The sequence below is a fragment of the Lathyrus oleraceus genome, chromosome 2, assembly GCF_024323335.1.
Source record: "Lathyrus oleraceus cultivar Zhongwan6 chromosome 2, CAAS_Psat_ZW6_1.0, whole genome shotgun sequence".
Taxonomy (NCBI): Eukaryota; Viridiplantae; Streptophyta; class Magnoliopsida; order Fabales; family Fabaceae; genus Lathyrus; species Lathyrus oleraceus.
In genome coordinates, this window is record NC_066580.1 from 481504333 (window position 1) to 481523251 (window position 18919).

An 18919-nucleotide genomic window follows, 5' to 3' on the forward strand; every position below is an offset into this window, starting at 1 on the left:
GTGTGGTTACCTCTACACCGTTACCACGTTTTACTTAAAAATGCATCACCGTTCTTAATTTTATCGCATTTATTAAGAAATATGGTGAAAATGCATGGGTACCTCATTTATCAATCTGGGGAAAACAAATCATGTCCCTTATTTCTTAAAAATGTGGGTCACTCCTTTAAAAAATGTAGTATAAATGCAAGAATTTTAGAAGAAGAAGATAAATTTACTTATGATTATGAGTAGTTGATTGCAGAAAAGTGTAATAGTGTATTGAAAATTTTAAAAGTTATAAATATATTGATTTTTTTAAAACAATCTTACACCTTTGAATTTAGTTAATATGAATATTTTCATTCAATGAAATTATGATATTGAATACATATTTTAATATTTTTTTATTTTAAAATGTAATTTTAATTTATTTATACCAAAGTTTATAGGAATTATTATTTTTTATATTAAAAATAAAGATTTAATGGTGATGCTCTTACGATATAAAAACGTTTTATACTAATACAAATATATTATTTTGTTATGTCATTAAAATAATTTAAAATTTTTAGTTTGATTTGACTATATATATAATTGTTATTGGTTTTATTATGTCATTAAAATAATTTAAAATTTTTAATTTGCTTTGACGACATGATCGTTATTGATTTATCCTATAAAAGAAATTTACCTGCATCATCCATTTTATTTAAAAATAATAAAATAATATATGATTAATTATTCTGTACTATCGCATTAAAAACTCTCAATCTGAAAGTTATTGCTCCTACCCGACCCGAACATTTTCTATTTGGAGCTCCTTGAATCCCATCGACAGAATGTAGGACGATAGATAATTCAACACGTCATCAATCATGATCAATAAAGTTTTATTTGACTGGTATTTTAATTTACACTAAACAAATAAATTAATCCATCGCCATTTTCAATAGTAAAGTAATTCTAATCCCCAATTTCAAATGAAATAATTAAATTAAAGTTGGAAGAAGCAATTTCGTATACGCTTGTGATAAACGCGATTCTGCGTGAAAGCAAGAAAGCACAGCACAGCAACATGTCTATGTACGATTCTGATTCCTCCTCCTCCTCCTCTTACGGTGGCGCCGAATACCAGAATTTAAAGCAAATTACCCGCGACCGTAAACCCTCTCCTCCCAATTTGTGTTAATTCAATTCATGATCCATTTTGTTGTTACAGTTTTCAACTTACTCAACCGCTTTTGTACTTGTAACTTCGTCTGTTTCATTATTCATTCTGCTTTTCGAATTACACTTGCAACTTTCAATCTGAATCGTTTCAGTTTTGACTGTGATTTTTGGTGCTAATACTTTGAGCGGAATGGTGAAGTTTTTTTTTTTGAAGAATTATTTTTCTCTAAATGGGATCAATTAATCTTGATAGTCTTGTTTATGTCTTTGAATAGTGAATACTCATTTAAGCAAGTTTCGAATTATTATTATTGTTGTTGATGAAGTTCATTTTGGAATGATGGTATTTTTCTCAGTAAGTTCATTCAATTTCTGTTTGATGATATATTGTCTCCAGGATTATTACGTGAAATGATCAGGTCAACAAAAGCAGGGGATTCAAAATCAACTTGGAAGGTATGTGATGCCATTAGTTAAATGCATTCTGTGATGATTTACTTAGCTTTACTCTGGATAGATATAGACTCTGTAGCACCTGAAAAAAGGTGTGTCCTTGTGATTACCTTCAATTTGTTCATTTTTAAAAAATTATTAGCAGTGTCGGTATCGTGTCTGGTGTCTGTGTCCGTGCTTCATAGGATATAGAGTTTGAAGAACTTGTCGGTCTGTTTGTTTCATCCAAAGTTTGTAGTTCACTGATAATTACATAATTCACGCGTCGTAATTGCTTGTTTTATTTATTGCATCATCATAATCTTTTCTGTCTCTAAACATGTTTACTAATATGCACTATGGACTGGTTATGCATACTAAATGCTGGTTGGTAGATGGTAGATATGCATGTATGTTTGCATACAGCCAGCCTAAGTCTTGACCGTGAGTGACGTATTGAAGGTGAATTAAAGAAACAAAAAGGGTCTGGTTTATTGATTACAATCTTATGCTGGTTCATGATTTGCTTATCTGTAGGTACTCATAATGGACAAACTTACTGTGAAGATAATGTCTCACTCATGCAAGATGGCTGATATCACCGACGAAGGTGTTTCATGTAAGAATCATAAAAAAGTAAATGACCAGTTTGTGGTTGTGTTTGATCGTTTCCTTGTTAAATTAGCAGTTTTATTAGTCCAATTGTTCCATCAAAACAAATGTTTTCTCAATTATCAATATGGATTCAAGTAATATATTTGCAGCAGGTCTCCCCCCATACTGTGTCTAGAGAAGGGTTAGACCTATTATGGATCTATTATAAATAGTCTTCCACCCTACATTTACAAGTGACTGGCTCTACTATTTGAACTCAGTCACAACAAGACAGGTCCAACTATGGTCTCAAGTCTCCCTTTTATTCAATGAATATGTAAAAAATATTTAGTCTGAATTTTGTTCAATTAGGTTTATTGATTGTATAGGGTGAGCCAATGCACAGTGTGAGGTTTCTGCCTTGTATTGTTGTCATTGGTTCTATTGGCAGAAATAGGCTGTCGGCTTAAGTAATTGAGTGTTTACGAGTAAAATTTGGTTAATTTTGAAGAAGGTTATCTAATATGATCCCATCAATTTTATTATATTTTCATCCAATTAGTTTTGTAATCTCTTCTATTTAAATTAGTTTGAGTTTTTATTTTCTTGTGGGTATTAGGTGTTCTATGTGATATGATAGTACTACTCAAATTGAAGAGAAAATTTTATCGGACAGCCGTAAGACCAACGACGTATGTTGTACGGGGCAGATTGTTAGACTTTAAAGAACCAATACAAAAATAATCTTAGTGTAGTAGCAAAGCTAAGAATGTTGTGTTGGATGTGTGGTAAGATTAGACGGATATGATTAGAAATGACAACATTAGAGAGAATTGGGGTAGCACCTATAGTAGAATAGATTATGCAAATTACACTTAGGTGGTTTCGGCGAGCGGGTAGAGAGAGGAAGAGAGGACATGTGGATTTTGTAGTAAGAAGAGTAAATCAGATGGAGGGTAGTCAAACTACTAGGGATGGAGGAAGATCTATAAAAACTATAAAAAAAACTATTAAAAAAGATCTCGAGATTGATGAGCTGGATAGATGTATGGTATTTAATAGAATATTATTGATATTTATAAATATATAGTGTTAAGAATATTTGTATATAGAATAGTCTCACATCGACTATATCATGTAATTAGTTGTAATCTCTCTATATATAATAAAGTCTCCGTAGTGTTTTTCAAAACACATGGTTTATTCAAATATCTCTTAGTCTCTTGTATTTCAACATGGTATCCAGAGCTTACTGAGAGACAACCCTCATCGTGTTTTATCCGGTTGACCCACTGTCTTCCGGTGAGAAATTTTTGGCAAACTGTGTCATAACTTTGGTTTACCTTCCACACACTGTCGTGACTCACTCCGACATCAGTTTTCAAAATTCTCCAGTCACCACCGCACTGTCGTCGTCGTCGCTATTGTTCTCGGTGACCTTTCAGCAAACTAACCCTACCAGCAGAGGCGCCTCCTCCGATCCAAGTGACACTTTCTCTTTTCAAATACTCATGGCTACTCCTCATAATTTTACGCCAAACTACGAAGATTTCCTCAGGTGGTATCAGAATTATCATAACTTAGATTATACTGCTTCGGTAGCACACACTGGTAATTCATCTGTTTGTCTCTCTCAATCATCTTCTATTGGACCTTGAGTCCTTGATTCTGGTGCGTCTGATCATGTAGGTAATAAAAATCTTTTCTCTTCCCTCTCTACATCTGGTATTTTTACCTACTATAACTTATGTCAATGGTTCTCAAATCCGATCCAAAGGGATTGATACTGTTCAAATTCTACCTTCTCTCTCTGTTACTTTTGTCCTCAATTTACCTAATTGTCCATTTAATTCACTTTCATTCAGTCGTTTAACCCGGTCTCTTGATTGTAGTGTCACCTTCACTAACAATAATGTTACCCTGCAGGATCGATTCGAGACGATCGATTGGCGTCGAATGTGAGTCTCAAGGCCTTTATTACCTCTCACTGTCATCTTAGACATGCTTAGCCAAAGATTCTCCACTAATTGTTCATGCTCAGTTAGGTCATCCCAGTCTTTCTAAACTACACAAGTTGGTGTCAAATTTATCGAACGTATCTAATTTACATTGTGAGTCGTGTCAGTTAGGGAAACACACTCGTGGTCAGTTTCCCAATCGAGTCAATAAACGAGTTTCGTCCCCTTTTGCTTTAGTCCACACCGATGTATGAGGTCCCTCGTATACTGTCTCTAGTTTTGACTCTAGTAATTTTGTCACCTTGATGATTTTTCACGTTGCACGTGGTTATTTTTAATGAAGAATAAATCTGAATTATTTTCTATCTTTGAACAATTCTATCAAGAAATAAGAAGTCAATTCAGTGTGTCTATCCGTACCTTAAGAAGTGACAATGCCCGTGAATATTTATCAACAATTTCAAAATTTTATGTCACGCAATGGTATTCTCCATCAAACATCTTGCCCTCACACACCTCAACAAAACGGGGTAGCCGAACGCAAAAATCGGCATCTCGTAGAAACCACTCGGACCCTACTTCTCCATGGTAATGTTCCACTTCGGTTTTAGGGGATGCTGTGCTAACGGCATGTTACCTTATAAATCGCATGCCCTCATATGTCCTTAACAATAAAATCCCTCATTCAATCCTTTTTCCCAATTCCCCACTTCACCAAATTCCTCCCCGAGTCTTCGGATCCACATATTTTGTACACAATCTCTCTCCTGGTCTTGATAAACTATCAGCTCGATCACTAAAGTGTGTCTTTCTTGGTTATCATCGATCCCAAAAAGGTTATCGTTGTTATTCACATACTCTACAACGATACCTCATATTGACCGATGTTACCTTCTTCGAGTCTGTTCCATATTTCGAGTCTATGGCTCCAGAACCCATTCAAGAAAGTACCCTCATACCTTTCCGACATTTATTAATGTCCAGCCTACCATTATCCCCCATCAGTCTATGCCTCCTGACCCCCGCACTTCTAGACCACTTCAAGCATATCAGACTCGTCACCCAATGTTTGTCGTCCTTGTCACTGAGGTCATTATAGACTCTTCTCCGACGCCTCCGCCATCACCGGATCCGATCCGGCAACCTGAGTCCGATCTTCCAATTGTCAGGTATACGTCAAACACGAAATCCTTCTCCACATTATATCGATTTATGTTATCATCGTCTTTCCCCTTTACAGAATACTTGTTTGTCTTCTTTGTCTTCTGTTTCTATTCCTAAAACTTCAGGTGAAGCTTTATCTCACCCTGAGTGGAGGCAAGCAATGAAATGTGTACTCTTCAAAGCAGTGGTACCTGGGAAGTTCCTCTACCCCTTGGGAAATCTTTAGTAGGTTGTCGTTGGCTTTATATAGTGATGGTTGGTCCAGATGGTAAGATTGATCGATTTAAAGCTCGTTTGGTAGGCAAAGGATACACTCAGATTTTTGGATTAGATTATAGTGATACCTTCTCGCCTGTAGCCAAGATGGCATCTATTAGACTTCTTCTAGCCATTGCAGCCATTCGACATTGGCCTCTTCATCAACTTGACATCAAAAATGCTTTTTTACATGGTGATCTTGAAGAAGAAGTATATATGGAGCAACCACCTGGGTTTGTTGCTCAGGGGGAGTCATCGAATATGGTGTGTAGGTTACACAGGTCTCTTTATGGTCTTAAGCAATCTCCGAGAGCTTGGTTCGGCAGATTCAGCGCTGTATTACAATAGTTTGGTATGGTCCGTAATGAAGCTGACCATTCTGTTTTTTATCGTCACTCAGCCGAAGGGTATATTTATCTTATTGTGTATGTAGATGATGTTGTCATAATTGGTAGTGATCAGCAGAGTATACTCCAGTTAAAACAACATATCTCGAATTAATTTCAAACAAAAGATCTTGGTAAACTCCGTTATTTCTTGGGTATTGAGGTAGTCCAATCTAAAGATGGTTTGGTGATTTCTTAGCGGAAATATGCTATGGATATTTTGGAAGAAACAAGTTTGTTGAATGCTAAACCAGCTGATACTCCTATGAATCCAAGTGTCAAAATACTACCCAATCAGGGGGAGCCTCAATCTGACTCAGGAAGGTATAGGAGATTAGTTGAAAAGTTGAATTATCTCACAGTCACTCGTCCAGACATTTCTTTTGCGGTTAGTGTGGTAAGTCAGTTCTTAAATTTCCCTTGTCAGGAACACATGGATGTTGTTATCCGGATTCTGAGATACATCAAATATGCTCTAGGAAAAGGTCTAGTGTATGAAGATAAAGGACATATTCAGATAATTGGATACTCTGATACTGATTGGGCAGGATCACCAATTGATAGACGATCCACCTCTTGGTATTGTGTACTTGTCGGAGGAAACCTTATATCCTGGAAAAGTAAGAAACAAAACGTAGTTGCAAGATCAAGCACCGAGGCAGAGTATAGGGTCATGGCAATGGCAACATGTGAATTTATTTGGTTAAAACAGTTGCTCAATGAACTTCAAATTGAAGAAACAAGACCAATGACACTTATTTGTGATAATCAAGCTGCATTGCACATTGCTTCAAATCCAATCTTCAATGAGAGGACCAAACATATTGAGATAGACTATCATTTTGTCAGAGAGAAGATCGAGTCAGGTGACATCGTCACAAGCTTTGTCAACTCTAATGATCAATTGACAAACGTGTTTACAAAATCCCTGCGAAGTCTCAGAACTAATTATATATGTAACAAGCTTGGTGCATTTGACTTATATGCTCAAGTTTGAGGGGGAGTGTTGATATTTATAAATATATAATGTTAAAAATATTTGTATATAGAATAGTCCCACATCGCCTATATCATGTAATTAGTTGTAGTCTCTCTCTATAATAAAGTCTCCGTAATGCTTTTCAAAACATACGGTTTATTCCGATGTCTCATAGTCTTGTATTTCAACAAACATTATGGCGAAGTTTGATCATGTAGCTAGACCCATTTAGTGAGATAAAGGCCGGGTTGTTGTTGTATTAGGAGACAGTAAATATAACTCATTTTAGATTTAGATTTAGAAGCAAGAATAAGCCTCATTCAAAATCTGTTTTATTCACTAGGGTTACTGAAAAAAGACATACACAATGTCAACAGCAACATTTTAAATTATCGTTGTTTTATTGTCATCTGGTTTTGGCTTTGTTATTGATATTGTACCTGCTTTTATAAATAACATTAAAAATAAATGTAACTTAGAGATCAAGGACATGAAGAAAACAGACTGTAAAAGTTTATTTAAGTAGCAGAAAACTAGAAAGATATATTGGCAAACAAAAAATAATAACGAAGTTATTCAAAAATAATTTCAGTTTGAAATTTGCAATTTGTGATGTATTGTATCAGTTAATTAACACTTCTATTTGTAAGGTTATTAGCATTGAAGTTTCTGACCATCTCTTACCATCAAAATGGTTGGATCTTCATTCGTTGGCCATCTCTATTTTTAGTTTTATTTCCTTTTATGGTTTGATATTTTGGTGCTCTTTTTGCAGTGGTCGAAGACATATACAAACGGAGGCAACCATTACCAACAATGGATGCTATATATTTCATTCAGCCATCAAGAGAGAAGTAACACATCTAGTTTTCTTTTTTGTTCCCATTGTTCTGCAGTTATCTGTCAAGTATGCGAGTAATGTCTCAATGAACATATAGTTTACATAACATTTTAGAACGTATAATTTGCTGTCTCTTTGTTTCAAAAAAAGTATGAGGTCATTTTTGTAGGTTTTGAATATTAAAGGGTATAACTTGTTCCAACATTGTCCATTATTCTCTTGTATTTTCTGCCGTTTAGTTTACCTTTTATTTCCCCCCTCATGTTTCCTTCCAAGTATGTCTTTCTTTTTAATTTTATCATTTTTGGTTTTGAACTTTCCTTTCTATTCTCTGTAAAAGTGATAATACATTACTTTGTTTCTAAATCTCTCATAATTATTCATTTTTAACGCAAATCACTGAATGGTAATTATGCCATTTACTTTTGGCTGTAGTATTTTTTCATTCAGCTTTTATGTAGAACTTAGTCAGCCTAAGTTTTCGAGTTTTCAAATTCGTCCTTATTTAGTGATTCTCTTCCTTTTGTTTGCAGCATAATCATGTTTTTGACAGACATGGCTGGAAAGGCTCCCTTATACAGGAAGTATGTGGTGACTGTTATAGTGTCTTCTGTATGCCATTCATCCTGGCTTCAACCTATTTATTTTTAAGCTTTTTTTTCCTTACTGTTTTCTTGTAGGGCATTTGTTTTCTTTAGCTCACCTATTTCTAGAGAGTTAGTTGTGGAGATAAAGAAAGATCCAAGGGTGTTGCCTCGATTAGGTGCACTGAGAGAGGTGACGATATTTTATTAATTAGAAACAAGATTGTGCTTAAATTCATATTTTTTACTCGAACTGTCTCATGGCCTATTATGATTTTTCCCCTTATTTGGATGACGCCATGCAGATGAATTTGGAGTATTTTGCCATAGATAGTCAGGTATATGGTTGTATACTTTTCATCCGTCATATAATACCTTTACTCATTATGACTATAGTTAATTTTATTCCTTTTTGGTTGTTAATAAAATTAAAAACTTACAACATGTAGAAGTTCTCTCTGTGCTGGTCCAGTTTCTCAGAATTTGGGTTGGGCCTAACTCATCCCTACAAAACCGGCTTGTAAGGTGAGGATTGTCCCCACTTATAAACACAACACATGCCATATCTCTAATCAACGGGGGACTAAATCCACCCCTTCGAACCCGACACAATGAAGGTGTTGGAGGCTGCAATGAAGGCAAGTCAAATGCCACAATTAAGGGAGGACCATAGTGAAGGCGGAAATTCCAACACAGTTCTAACTTCTATTAGAAACTTGAAGAAGATGAATAATTCATCTTCACAAACTCAGACAAAGATAAAGTGAATGTTGTATTTATATGGAAATGAATTGATTAGTCACAATGGCTTCCATGAAGCTAAAATAGGGAGCTGTAACAAAATGAGTCAATTATTCAATTTGTTGCAAATGTGCTGACTCAGCACACTTGAGAGAGTAACTATCTTTTATTTAACTTGAGAGAGCATTATTGTGTCTTCAACTTGAGGTGTGTTTTTGGTCATGAATGCAGGGTTTCATCACAAATAATGAGAGAGCATTAGAGGAGCTATTTGGGGATGAAGAGAATAGTCGTAAAAGTGTTGCATGTTTGAATGTGATGGCAACACGAATAGCTACAGTATTTGCTTCATTGAGAGTATGCAGATAGTGCTCTTTGTAACAAGAATACTAAAATAGTATACTCAATGCCTTATTATTGTTAAAACAGATGATTGAGAAGTTTTCTGAAGCATGTAATATTCTTTTAGGAATTTCCTTCTGTTCGCTTTCGTGCTGCCAAATCCCTAGATGCAACCACAGTGACTACTCTCCGTGATCTTATTCCTACAAAGCTTGCTGCTGGAGTCTGGGACTGTCTTATGAAATATAAAAAAACTATACCAAATTTTCCTCAGACTGAGACCTGCGAGTTGCTCATTATTGACAGATCAATTGATCAGGTTTCTTTTGTCCATTTGTTGGTCATTTACTTGTAATAGTATTTTATCAGACTGTAATGTCGCTTACAATGAAAATATTATGATTTTGCAGATTGCTCCAGTAATTCATGAGTGGACATACGATGCCATGTGTCATGATTTGCTGAATATGGAGGGAAATAAATATGTTCACGAAGTAACTTCAACAGCTTTCCTTTCCTTTTCTGAATTTTTGGGTCCAGTCTCTTGTATATAAACATGAATCTACTGTAATGTATTTTTAAGGTTCCTGGCAAGTCTGGAGGTCTACCCGAGAAAAAAGAAGTTCTTTTGGAGGATCATGATCCTATATGGCTCGAGCTTCGCCATGCACATATTGCTGATGTATGCCTGCTTTTATGCTTTTACTATCTTTTAGACTTTAGCAACATGAATACCTTTTGATATTGATGACCATGTCAGGCTAGTGAACGGCTGCATGAGAAGATGACTGGTTTCATTTCAAAAAACAAAGCTGCACAAATTCAACATGGTTCAAGGTGATGGTGAACAAACTAATGTAACGGTTTAGTCGTTATCAGAAATTAAATATTTTCCTAATTTTTATTTATCTAAAAATGGTATGGTTTGACGCACCCTATGCTTTGACTTGAATTCATTCCCTACTGTGGTGTAAAAGTTGATGTTTTGCCACCCTGTGGTGTATTCCGTAATCTAACAATCACCTTGAGTTTTTCCATCCATTTTGCTATGGCTAGTTATCTGTGAGAAGACTTTGATTATATTTCCTTGTAGTTTGTGCCATAGAGATGCGATAAGGGAGCAGATCAGAGATGGCAAAGTATTGATATTTGTTCCATTGGATAATTTTTATTCTGCTTGGTTAGAATATAAAAAAAATATCTTATAATATCTTCGATATTATCTTAGTTTAGTTCTTAAAATCAGTTTATAATCTTAGAGTATATTAGATTATTTTAAGATTAGTTTTCATATTACTTAATATTTTATAATGATTTGTGATTGATTTATCTATTTATTTAGGATTGAGTCTCCATATCCCGATAAATATGGATTAGTGTTTAGTCTTCTGTAACAAGTTATTTTCAATAATAATAAATAAAACACATAATTTCAACATATTCAAACTATATGTTGTGAATATTTGCCCTTTATAATTTATGGAAGCTTGGAATTGTGGTTTAATGGAAATATTTATTTATATAGCTAATAGTAAGATTCACTTAGACTATCCATTTGTATTGTATTTATAGAAGTAGCGGTGATATGTCAACAAGGGACTTACAGAAGATGGTTCAAGCACTTCCACAATACAGCGAACAAATGGACAAACTCTCCCTCCATGTAGAGGTTTGTTTTGTTGTAATACTATCTAGATAAAACTATTTTTTTCTTCTTATAATGATAACACAATATGGTTTGGACAAATACGCGTGCTAACTACGTTTTGAGAAAGAGGTCTTTTCAACAGTTTTCATTTGTCCTCAGAGGAAAAATCTAATTGTAATATGGTAATGCCACGTCACTTATTGCCTCATTGGGCAATTTCTCTTCTTGTAGATGCTATCTGCTATCCCACTTAATATTGTTGGTTCCGTCGTGAAATGATTCTCACTGATGAATGACAGAGTTAATGAACTTCTGCACCCAAGTGTTTTAGGCATCCCTGAATGTTAGATGGCATTAGGTAGACAGTTTAGAACATATAAAACAGATCGTATGGGTTTTGTTCAATGTTTTGGTGTATATTTAATGTAGAATAAAAGAAACCAAAAACAATGCAATAAAACTGATACATTTTAAATTTCCGGTTCATCTAAAAGGTGGAAGGAATATAATAAAGAGCAAAACAAATCCAAGGGAAAGGAACTGTTCAATTTTCTCCACATGTCAAGTGCTACCTTATTACTTTTTCACTATTAAGATTAGAGTATAATTATGGGATATAAGATTAACTTGGTGGTTGGGGTGGAGGAGTGTACAAGTGGAGTGATAAGGAGATTGAGGATTTTATCCCCACCAACAACATAAGACTTGCCCTGAAAGAAAAAAAGAGTATAATTGGCTGTTATGATTTTAATGATGTTAAATTAAACTTTCTAGTCCACGGTTTAAAAAGTATAAATGGGTCCCATAGTTAAAAAAGAAAAACTAAAATTCATTGGGGTCCATAAATCCGTTCTATCGATTTGTTTGATCTTACTGGCTTACAGGACAGGTTAAAAATTAGTTTGCAACTATAGGGTCTCGTTGTAGTTTCAAATCACATAGTCCTATTTTAAAATCTTATATTTTAAAAGGACTTGGAGATTAATTTATTTAAAATCATGGGTGCCAACTGAGATTGCTTCATAAATATGGGCTTCTTTGATCTAGCTTGCAGGAAACATTAATAGAATCATCAGGGAGTCAGGGCTGCGGGATCTGGGCCAGCTGGAGCAAGATCTTGTTTTTGGAGATGCAACAATGAAAGATGTGATCAAATTTTTGAGTACGAAAGAAGTAAGATATTCTTAATGTGGGAAAGGATACAGTGTTCTTTAAGACCTAGTCAATGAACATGCTAAAATGAGAACTTTTTAGTGAAGACACGGATTTTGAAATTAGACACGCAAGCTTTGCACTGTTTCTTATATATTAAATTTCATGCACATACCCACTTTTACGCAGGATACAACCCGTGAAAATAAATTGCGCTTGTTAATGATTCTTGCAGCTGTTTATCCTGAGAAATTCGACGGAGAAAAGGGTCTGAATTTGATGAAGGTATGGTTTCTGCTTTCTGCTCATTTTGAAGAATAATATCTTTCTATGATTCCTAACACCTGTTATCCAATTTTTACGTTTCAAGTACTTTTCAGATAGCACGATTAACAGATGAGGATATGAATGTTGTGAATAATTTGAGAATGCTTGGGGGACAACCGGATACCAAAAAACGGTCGACTGGTGCTTTTGGCCTTAAGTTTGAAATCCATAAGGTAAAAGTAATTTCTAGTTTTAAATAAATAAATTTTTTAAGTTTTACACTATTTCTGAACATTCTTTTAACAGAAGAAGCGTGCTGCAAGGAAAGAACGTCCTGGGGAAGAAGAGAAATGGCAGTTATCACAGTTTTATCCCATAATAGAGGTACAAATTAAGTTAATTAATACTTGATATGGTTTTCCCACATGAAATATGTACTCACTTATGAAGTTTCACCAAGAGGATAGCATTAGAATTAAAATCCAACGACTATGATTCTCTCTGAAAATATGTTTAAAAGCAGACAGTTATAAAATATTGTCTTTTAGTATCACTGAAATATCAGGCAAATGAAGGCCAACTTCATTTTTTCATATGAACAGTTTTATGGTAATTTATTGGAAGAATATATTTATGATTGCATATTAAGCCTCAAAAGTTCTTTAGCTTTCTATGTGATGAGTGGCGGAAAATTCAGGAACTCATTGAAAAACTCACGAGAAATCAACTGTCTAAGGAAGATTATCCATGTTTGAATGATCCAAGTGCAACTTTCCGCGGCTCACCTTTTGCTGGGACCGTACATCAAAATCCTCATTCAATGAGATCAAGACGCACACCAACTTGGGCACGACCGCGAGGCTCTGATGATGGGTACTCGAGGTATTACTATCTGTACACTTCAGAACTAATTAGTAATCTAACAGTTGCTTCGGATGGGATCAGTTTTTTCTTTCACTATACAGCTATGCTTGGTCGCGTAATATACCCCTGCACAAGTTTGTTAAGACTTAATAGAATTTAACTTAGATTCATTATCAGTGTAAATGTTTTTACACATCAATCAATTATGACCACCAAATCCTTGTAAATATTTTACTTTGTCACTTTGATAGATTACTTCCTAATGTATTTTTATAGAGAGATATATACATGATAAGATATGATTTGATGTATATCTAATTTTCTTACATAGATAGTCTTTGAACTCTATGTTTGAATACTCTCCCATAGTCTGCAAACAGTTTTTATATTTTCTTGCTGGCATGCAGTGATTCGGTGCTTAGACACGCTTCTAGTGATTCGAGAAAGACAGGGAGTCAAATATTTGTATTTATTATCGGTGGTGCAACCCGATCAGAGGTTTGACAATTCTTTCAATGTGTTGAGATTGTAAATTTTGAATTTCAACTTCTTTTTTTTTATCTTATACAACGCTTCAATCTTCAGCTAAGGGTTTGCCACAAGCTTACTAGAAGGCTGCATAGGGAAATTATTCTAGGTTCAACGAGTCTTGACGATCCTGCACAATTTATCTCGGTATTGAATTTCTATCTTTTTCAGTGCCAAATGTGGGCTTTATTAAGCCTTTAACCTGCAACAATTTTGACATAACCATCATTGCCTTCTATTTTTCTTGCTTTGCAGAAATTGAAGATGCTAACAACACACGAACTTACACTTGATGATATCCAGATATGATGTTACAGAAGTCAAAGTTGAGCTTCTGTTTACTTGTAAAACATTTGTTGTAATTTACATAGTTAAATCATCTCATTCTTAGCAGAGGATTTACATAGTTAACTCCTTGTGGTTCAAGCAGATTTTGCATGCGCTAGGAAATCTTCATTGGTTACTAACCAGAATAATTTATGTAGTTTTCCAGGAATTAACAGACTCGCTTGGAGCCGAAAATTGAAATAGTGAAACTAATACTGTGTTGTTATGCCTTTTACCAAAATATTCTCTATTATATACTGCAGTAAAAAGAAACTGAGGCTCTTGTTTAAATTTTTTTTTCTAAAACTTACTATCAAATTAAAGCATTTACGTTGTACTTGAAAAAACAAGGATCTTGATAATTGTTTAAAAGTTAAGCATATTAGTAAAATATAATTCTTGCCACAAAAACTAACTTATCCATACTTGCCAAACAATGCTTCTAAGTCACTCAGTTCAACAACTCCCAACAAAGGAAACTTGTATTAAACTTGCGTTTATACTGTAAAAAAAATCCTGATAGTTTTGTATCCTCTTTTAATGTCAATGTTGCCAACTTTTTCAAGTTGGAATTACAATAAATCTCAGTTTCATCGTTGTACTGCAGAGTGTGCTGGTACAAAACGTTATATTCAAAACATAGTCCTATAACTACTTCAAATATCACCAGCCAAACAATGTCAAATTACCAGGCTGCTTTACCTAAACAAAAAAGATGCCTATAAGCAAGTACATGTGCTTCAATCCTCAGGATTAGAACAGCGGAGTACTTTCTCCTTCTCAGACAGCAAATTTTCTGCCTTTCTCTTCCTGAGGTCACCAACTAGTTTATTAACATATGCAATGTATTTGTCAACATCAAATTTTCTTTTGCACCCTGCATAATTCATGTATCGAATTTTCCCGAAAATGGGACGCTCTCGCCAACCCTGAAATTAACAGAAACACATGCCAAAAACTGAGAAATGTTATAGGAAATTTATACTTCTACTTGAAATTTATACAATCTCTTGCAACAAAAGCAAAATCAATTCCACATAAAGTCCAAGTTGTACAATTCATTAGATTGTAATAAAAATAGAAGGAAAATCCAAATCGGTTCCAAACAAAATAGAGCTACCACAGCCTAGCTAGAGGCATCAAAAGCACTTCAGACAAAAAAAAAAACTCAAGATCTTTCTCAGCATTCAATCTAAAAAATGTCTAGCAAACAAGAATGAAGTAGGCGAACCTGATCATGTACCCCACATATAGACCACATGCAGCCAACATAACCACTTGGATCCCTCCCATCCATTTCATACTGCAGTCAGGTGAAATTGTTTGTCATTTATTCAAATGGTAATAACCTTCATCTCATTAAAACTGCATTTGTAATTAGATTGCTTCTCTATCTTAACTAAGGGTTAGTGTATATACCTTATCATTTAAATATATACATATCTCAAGTGCTTCTTCAGGTCCTTTTGTCCATTCAAGAATCTTCTTCGCCCAATACATTCTGTGCAAGAAAACTTTTAACTGAGAAAACATATTTATAAGCTGCAACCATTAGAGAAAGAGATCCTATGAAGACCAAGTTAAACTGTAAGCGAAATAACGTGTTTTACAAGACTCTTCAGAAAGCAACAAAAAGAAGATAATAACTTATCAGGAAGTTACTCACCTCATAAAACCATGCATTTTCCCATAGTGAACCATCTCCAGTTGGGAAGCATTCCAGAGCTGAGATTTTCCCCCAAAAAAATATGAAAGGCATTAACATAGGGGCTTAATAAATTTTGAGCTTGAGGACCATGTAGTTTTAGTATGAGAAAATATTATTATCCATGAAAGTAGCTTACAGGATCAGCAGTCTTAGCTTTCTCCAACTGCTCCCTCCTGTAAAATCAAAAACCAAATGAGCATACAAGTAAACATTAGAGCTACAGAACAAACGAAAAAACATGTAACTCACGTGTAAACGTGTTCTCTCTTATCCGAGGCATGATCGAGTAAGGTCTTACGAGCCCACTCCCACGCTCCTTTTAGTGAATCATAATGAGGTTGATAGAAGCAAAAGTTATCAGCAAGTTCTCTCCTCACAATCAACTCCTCCAGGAAAGTATCAACAGCCTAAACACCAAAATCGAAGAGTAGAAAAAGTAAGTCCAAGATAAGATTTTTAATCACCATTTAGTTAGGAAAAACAAAATTAAGCAACAAAAACAGCATATAAATCAAGTTAAACAAACCTGAGGATGCGAAGCTCTTAATTTACGAGCTTCTAAAGCACATCTTTGAGCAGATATCTGTCCAAAATGCAAATAAGGAGATAAACCAGAAAGTGCAGTTGGTTTACAAGGGTTATTGCGATCGGTGGAATAACTTCTCAACCTTTTAGTCAAGAATCCATTCTTACTTCCCATCAATACTTCCATAGCAGCAATTTCCCCAGGCTCACACCAACTAACTTCAGGAACCTCAGCTCCACGCCTAATATAGGAAAGAAAAAGTACAATCATAAAGACATCAGCATATATAAACACACGAACAAAGCACAGACATGAACATCAGACATCAGACACCACAAAGACAATGACTCCTATATTAAATTTAAGAGATAAGAGTGATCGAATATAACAATATGGTGCAGAATAACACATGATTAAGCATACATAACTCAAAGTATATCAAACCTCAGTACTTGAGCAATGATACCATCCCAGTCTATTGTATGATCCTCGGCATTGACCCATTTCGTAGTTGGTGGTTCAATGATGGGAAATTCAACAAGATATTCAGGAAGCTTTTTGTTAATCTTTCCCCTTAATGTTCTAGCACTATACTCCAATTTCTCAGAAGCCACCCAAAGAGGCACAACGTTGTGAGCATCAACTTCATGAATAGTAACCAAATGGCTAACCCTCTCACAAATCCCAGCTTTGCATTTCTTCAATTCTCTTAATGGTGACATATCTGTCACCAAAAGTGAAGCCCCACATTCTGTAACAAATTTCGATACATTTTCCTCCGCTTCACCCTATAATATTAAGACTTGAAAAAAAGCTTAAAAATTTGAACTTAGAAGAAAATTAAGAAAAAGTAAAATAGAGCTAAACTAAACCTGAAACAAGAAAAAGGGTATTTGAAGAGTGTGTTGAAGCTGGTGACACAATTGGCGCAAACCCCTGAGCATAAACCCAAAATGACGAGACTTTGCGCCAATAAAGCTGTTGAAGAGATTGAAAACAATGGCTACAGGAACGTTGGATTTGTTGGCTTGATGAACGGCGTGGATGAGAGCCCAGTTGTCTTTCAGCCGTTGATCTCTGAACATCCAGTACACGACGGGGCCGGTTTTTCCAGAACCTTCTTTCAGGGTTCGAATGCGACCGGGATTCACTGACATTGGTGGCGACGGTGTGGAAGCCATGATCGGAAATCGTCGTGTAGCTAACGTGCGCCTTTTGGAGGGAATTTCAACCGCTAAATAGTGAGGTGTGTGGTTTCAAACCAATATACGCACTTCCAGTCTTTGTTTGACACGTGTATAACGTTAATAATTTTAAATTTATTTGAAACTCATCTAACATTTCTTAGTCTCTTCGGTTAACTTACGGTTAACGGAAACAATATTGTTGGATTAACTTATTCCAATATGGACTCTAAAAGTTATAATAAATATTTGTTTTATATTCAAATAACAATTGTTGAAAATGAACTATAAAAGAAGTTTGAGAATTTTAATTTATTTCAAATCCCTTTATTAGATACCACCATAGTTGTGTACAGAGTATTCCTTTTCTACTAAAACCTTAGTTCATGTTTTTTTCTTGAATGTACGAAGTATTGAATACTGCATTTTAGTATGATATTTTATGTTTTTTTAGGCCATTGAAAATTGTGTATGGTGGTTCCATTCAAACATTACAAAAATTATAAATTACACATTTTACAATTTAGATTGATCCTACTTATTTCTCTTTATTTATTATGTATTTTTTGAATCGTAGTTTAAGATTTTTTCTTTCCTTCAATTTATACATAATTTTTGTCTTCTTCTACAATTGAATAATATATACTATTGGATGTATTTGATTCAAATTTAGTTTTGATTTCTATAATTATTTTTATATTATATTTGATCTAAATAATTATTGTGTTATTGATACCAAATTTAGCCCTTATCATTTGTGTTGTGTACCAGACTTATTTATTTAAAATGATATTATATATTAAGGGTTATTTTATAAAAGACCTGTGGAAATGGAAATGCCTATGCAAGAATGTATTACCAAAGCATACTAGAAATATAATTAAGACAATTTATGGAGATATGTATTTGCAAAGTTAAAGCTAACAAAAATATTTGTTCTTATTTGAAATTGTGATAAAATAATCTTAAAGTAATTAAATATATTTTTTATAAAATATTATAAAAATATTAGTATATTTAACTCACTTTTAAGAATATAATTAACTAAATAATTTTGGATTTAAGAAATGTGAATATATTGTTTAATAAACAGAATTTTATGTGATTTGAATTTGGGGATCCTTATTGGATAATTTGTGGTTCGTGAATGGAACATATTTTGGGATATTCTTTGGGATAATTTTGGTGTTTATAAATATTATTATACATAATTTTGGTGAATTATGATGTTTGTCCATGAAATGCATATTCGTTATTCATGTTATCATGCATTCATGTATTTTG

The 18919-nt window shown here is 34.3% G+C and overlaps 2 protein-coding genes across 2 annotated transcripts; one reads left to right on the forward strand and one right to left on the reverse strand.

The window, feature by feature from the left end:
- Positions 1 to 900: 900 nt before the first annotated feature.
- On the forward strand, positions 901 to 14430 carry LOC127120669 (SNARE-interacting protein KEULE). The gene is made up of 21 exons (XM_051051181.1): positions 901 to 1142; positions 1550 to 1608; positions 2122 to 2203; positions 7699 to 7777; positions 8298 to 8348; positions 8445 to 8541; positions 8654 to 8686; positions 9321 to 9446; positions 9559 to 9750; positions 9842 to 9925; positions 10015 to 10113; positions 10192 to 10268; positions 11004 to 11100; positions 12127 to 12252; positions 12421 to 12516; positions 12612 to 12731; positions 12805 to 12882; positions 13196 to 13380; positions 13770 to 13860; positions 13948 to 14037; positions 14146 to 14430. Exons 1-21 carry the CDS (start codon positions 1058 to 1060, stop codon positions 14197 to 14199), a joined length of 2001 nt encoding a protein of 666 aa, XP_050907138.1. The 5' UTR covers positions 901 to 1057; the 3' UTR covers positions 14200 to 14430.
- A 290-nt stretch (positions 14431 to 14720) lies between these two features.
- LOC127120670 (deoxyribodipyrimidine photo-lyase) lies at positions 14721 to 17692 on the reverse strand. The gene is made up of 9 exons (XM_051051182.1): positions 17324 to 17692; positions 16896 to 17239; positions 16452 to 16692; positions 16175 to 16332; positions 16062 to 16098; positions 15884 to 15942; positions 15637 to 15718; positions 15449 to 15520; positions 14721 to 15146 (listed from the first exon to the last, which is right to left on the reverse strand). The coding sequence occupies exons 1-9, from the start codon at positions 17630 to 17632 to the stop codon at positions 14958 to 14960; spliced, it is 1491 nt and encodes a 496-aa protein (XP_050907139.1). The 5' UTR covers positions 17633 to 17692; the 3' UTR covers positions 14721 to 14957.
- Positions 17693 to 18919: the final 1227 nt, after the last annotated feature.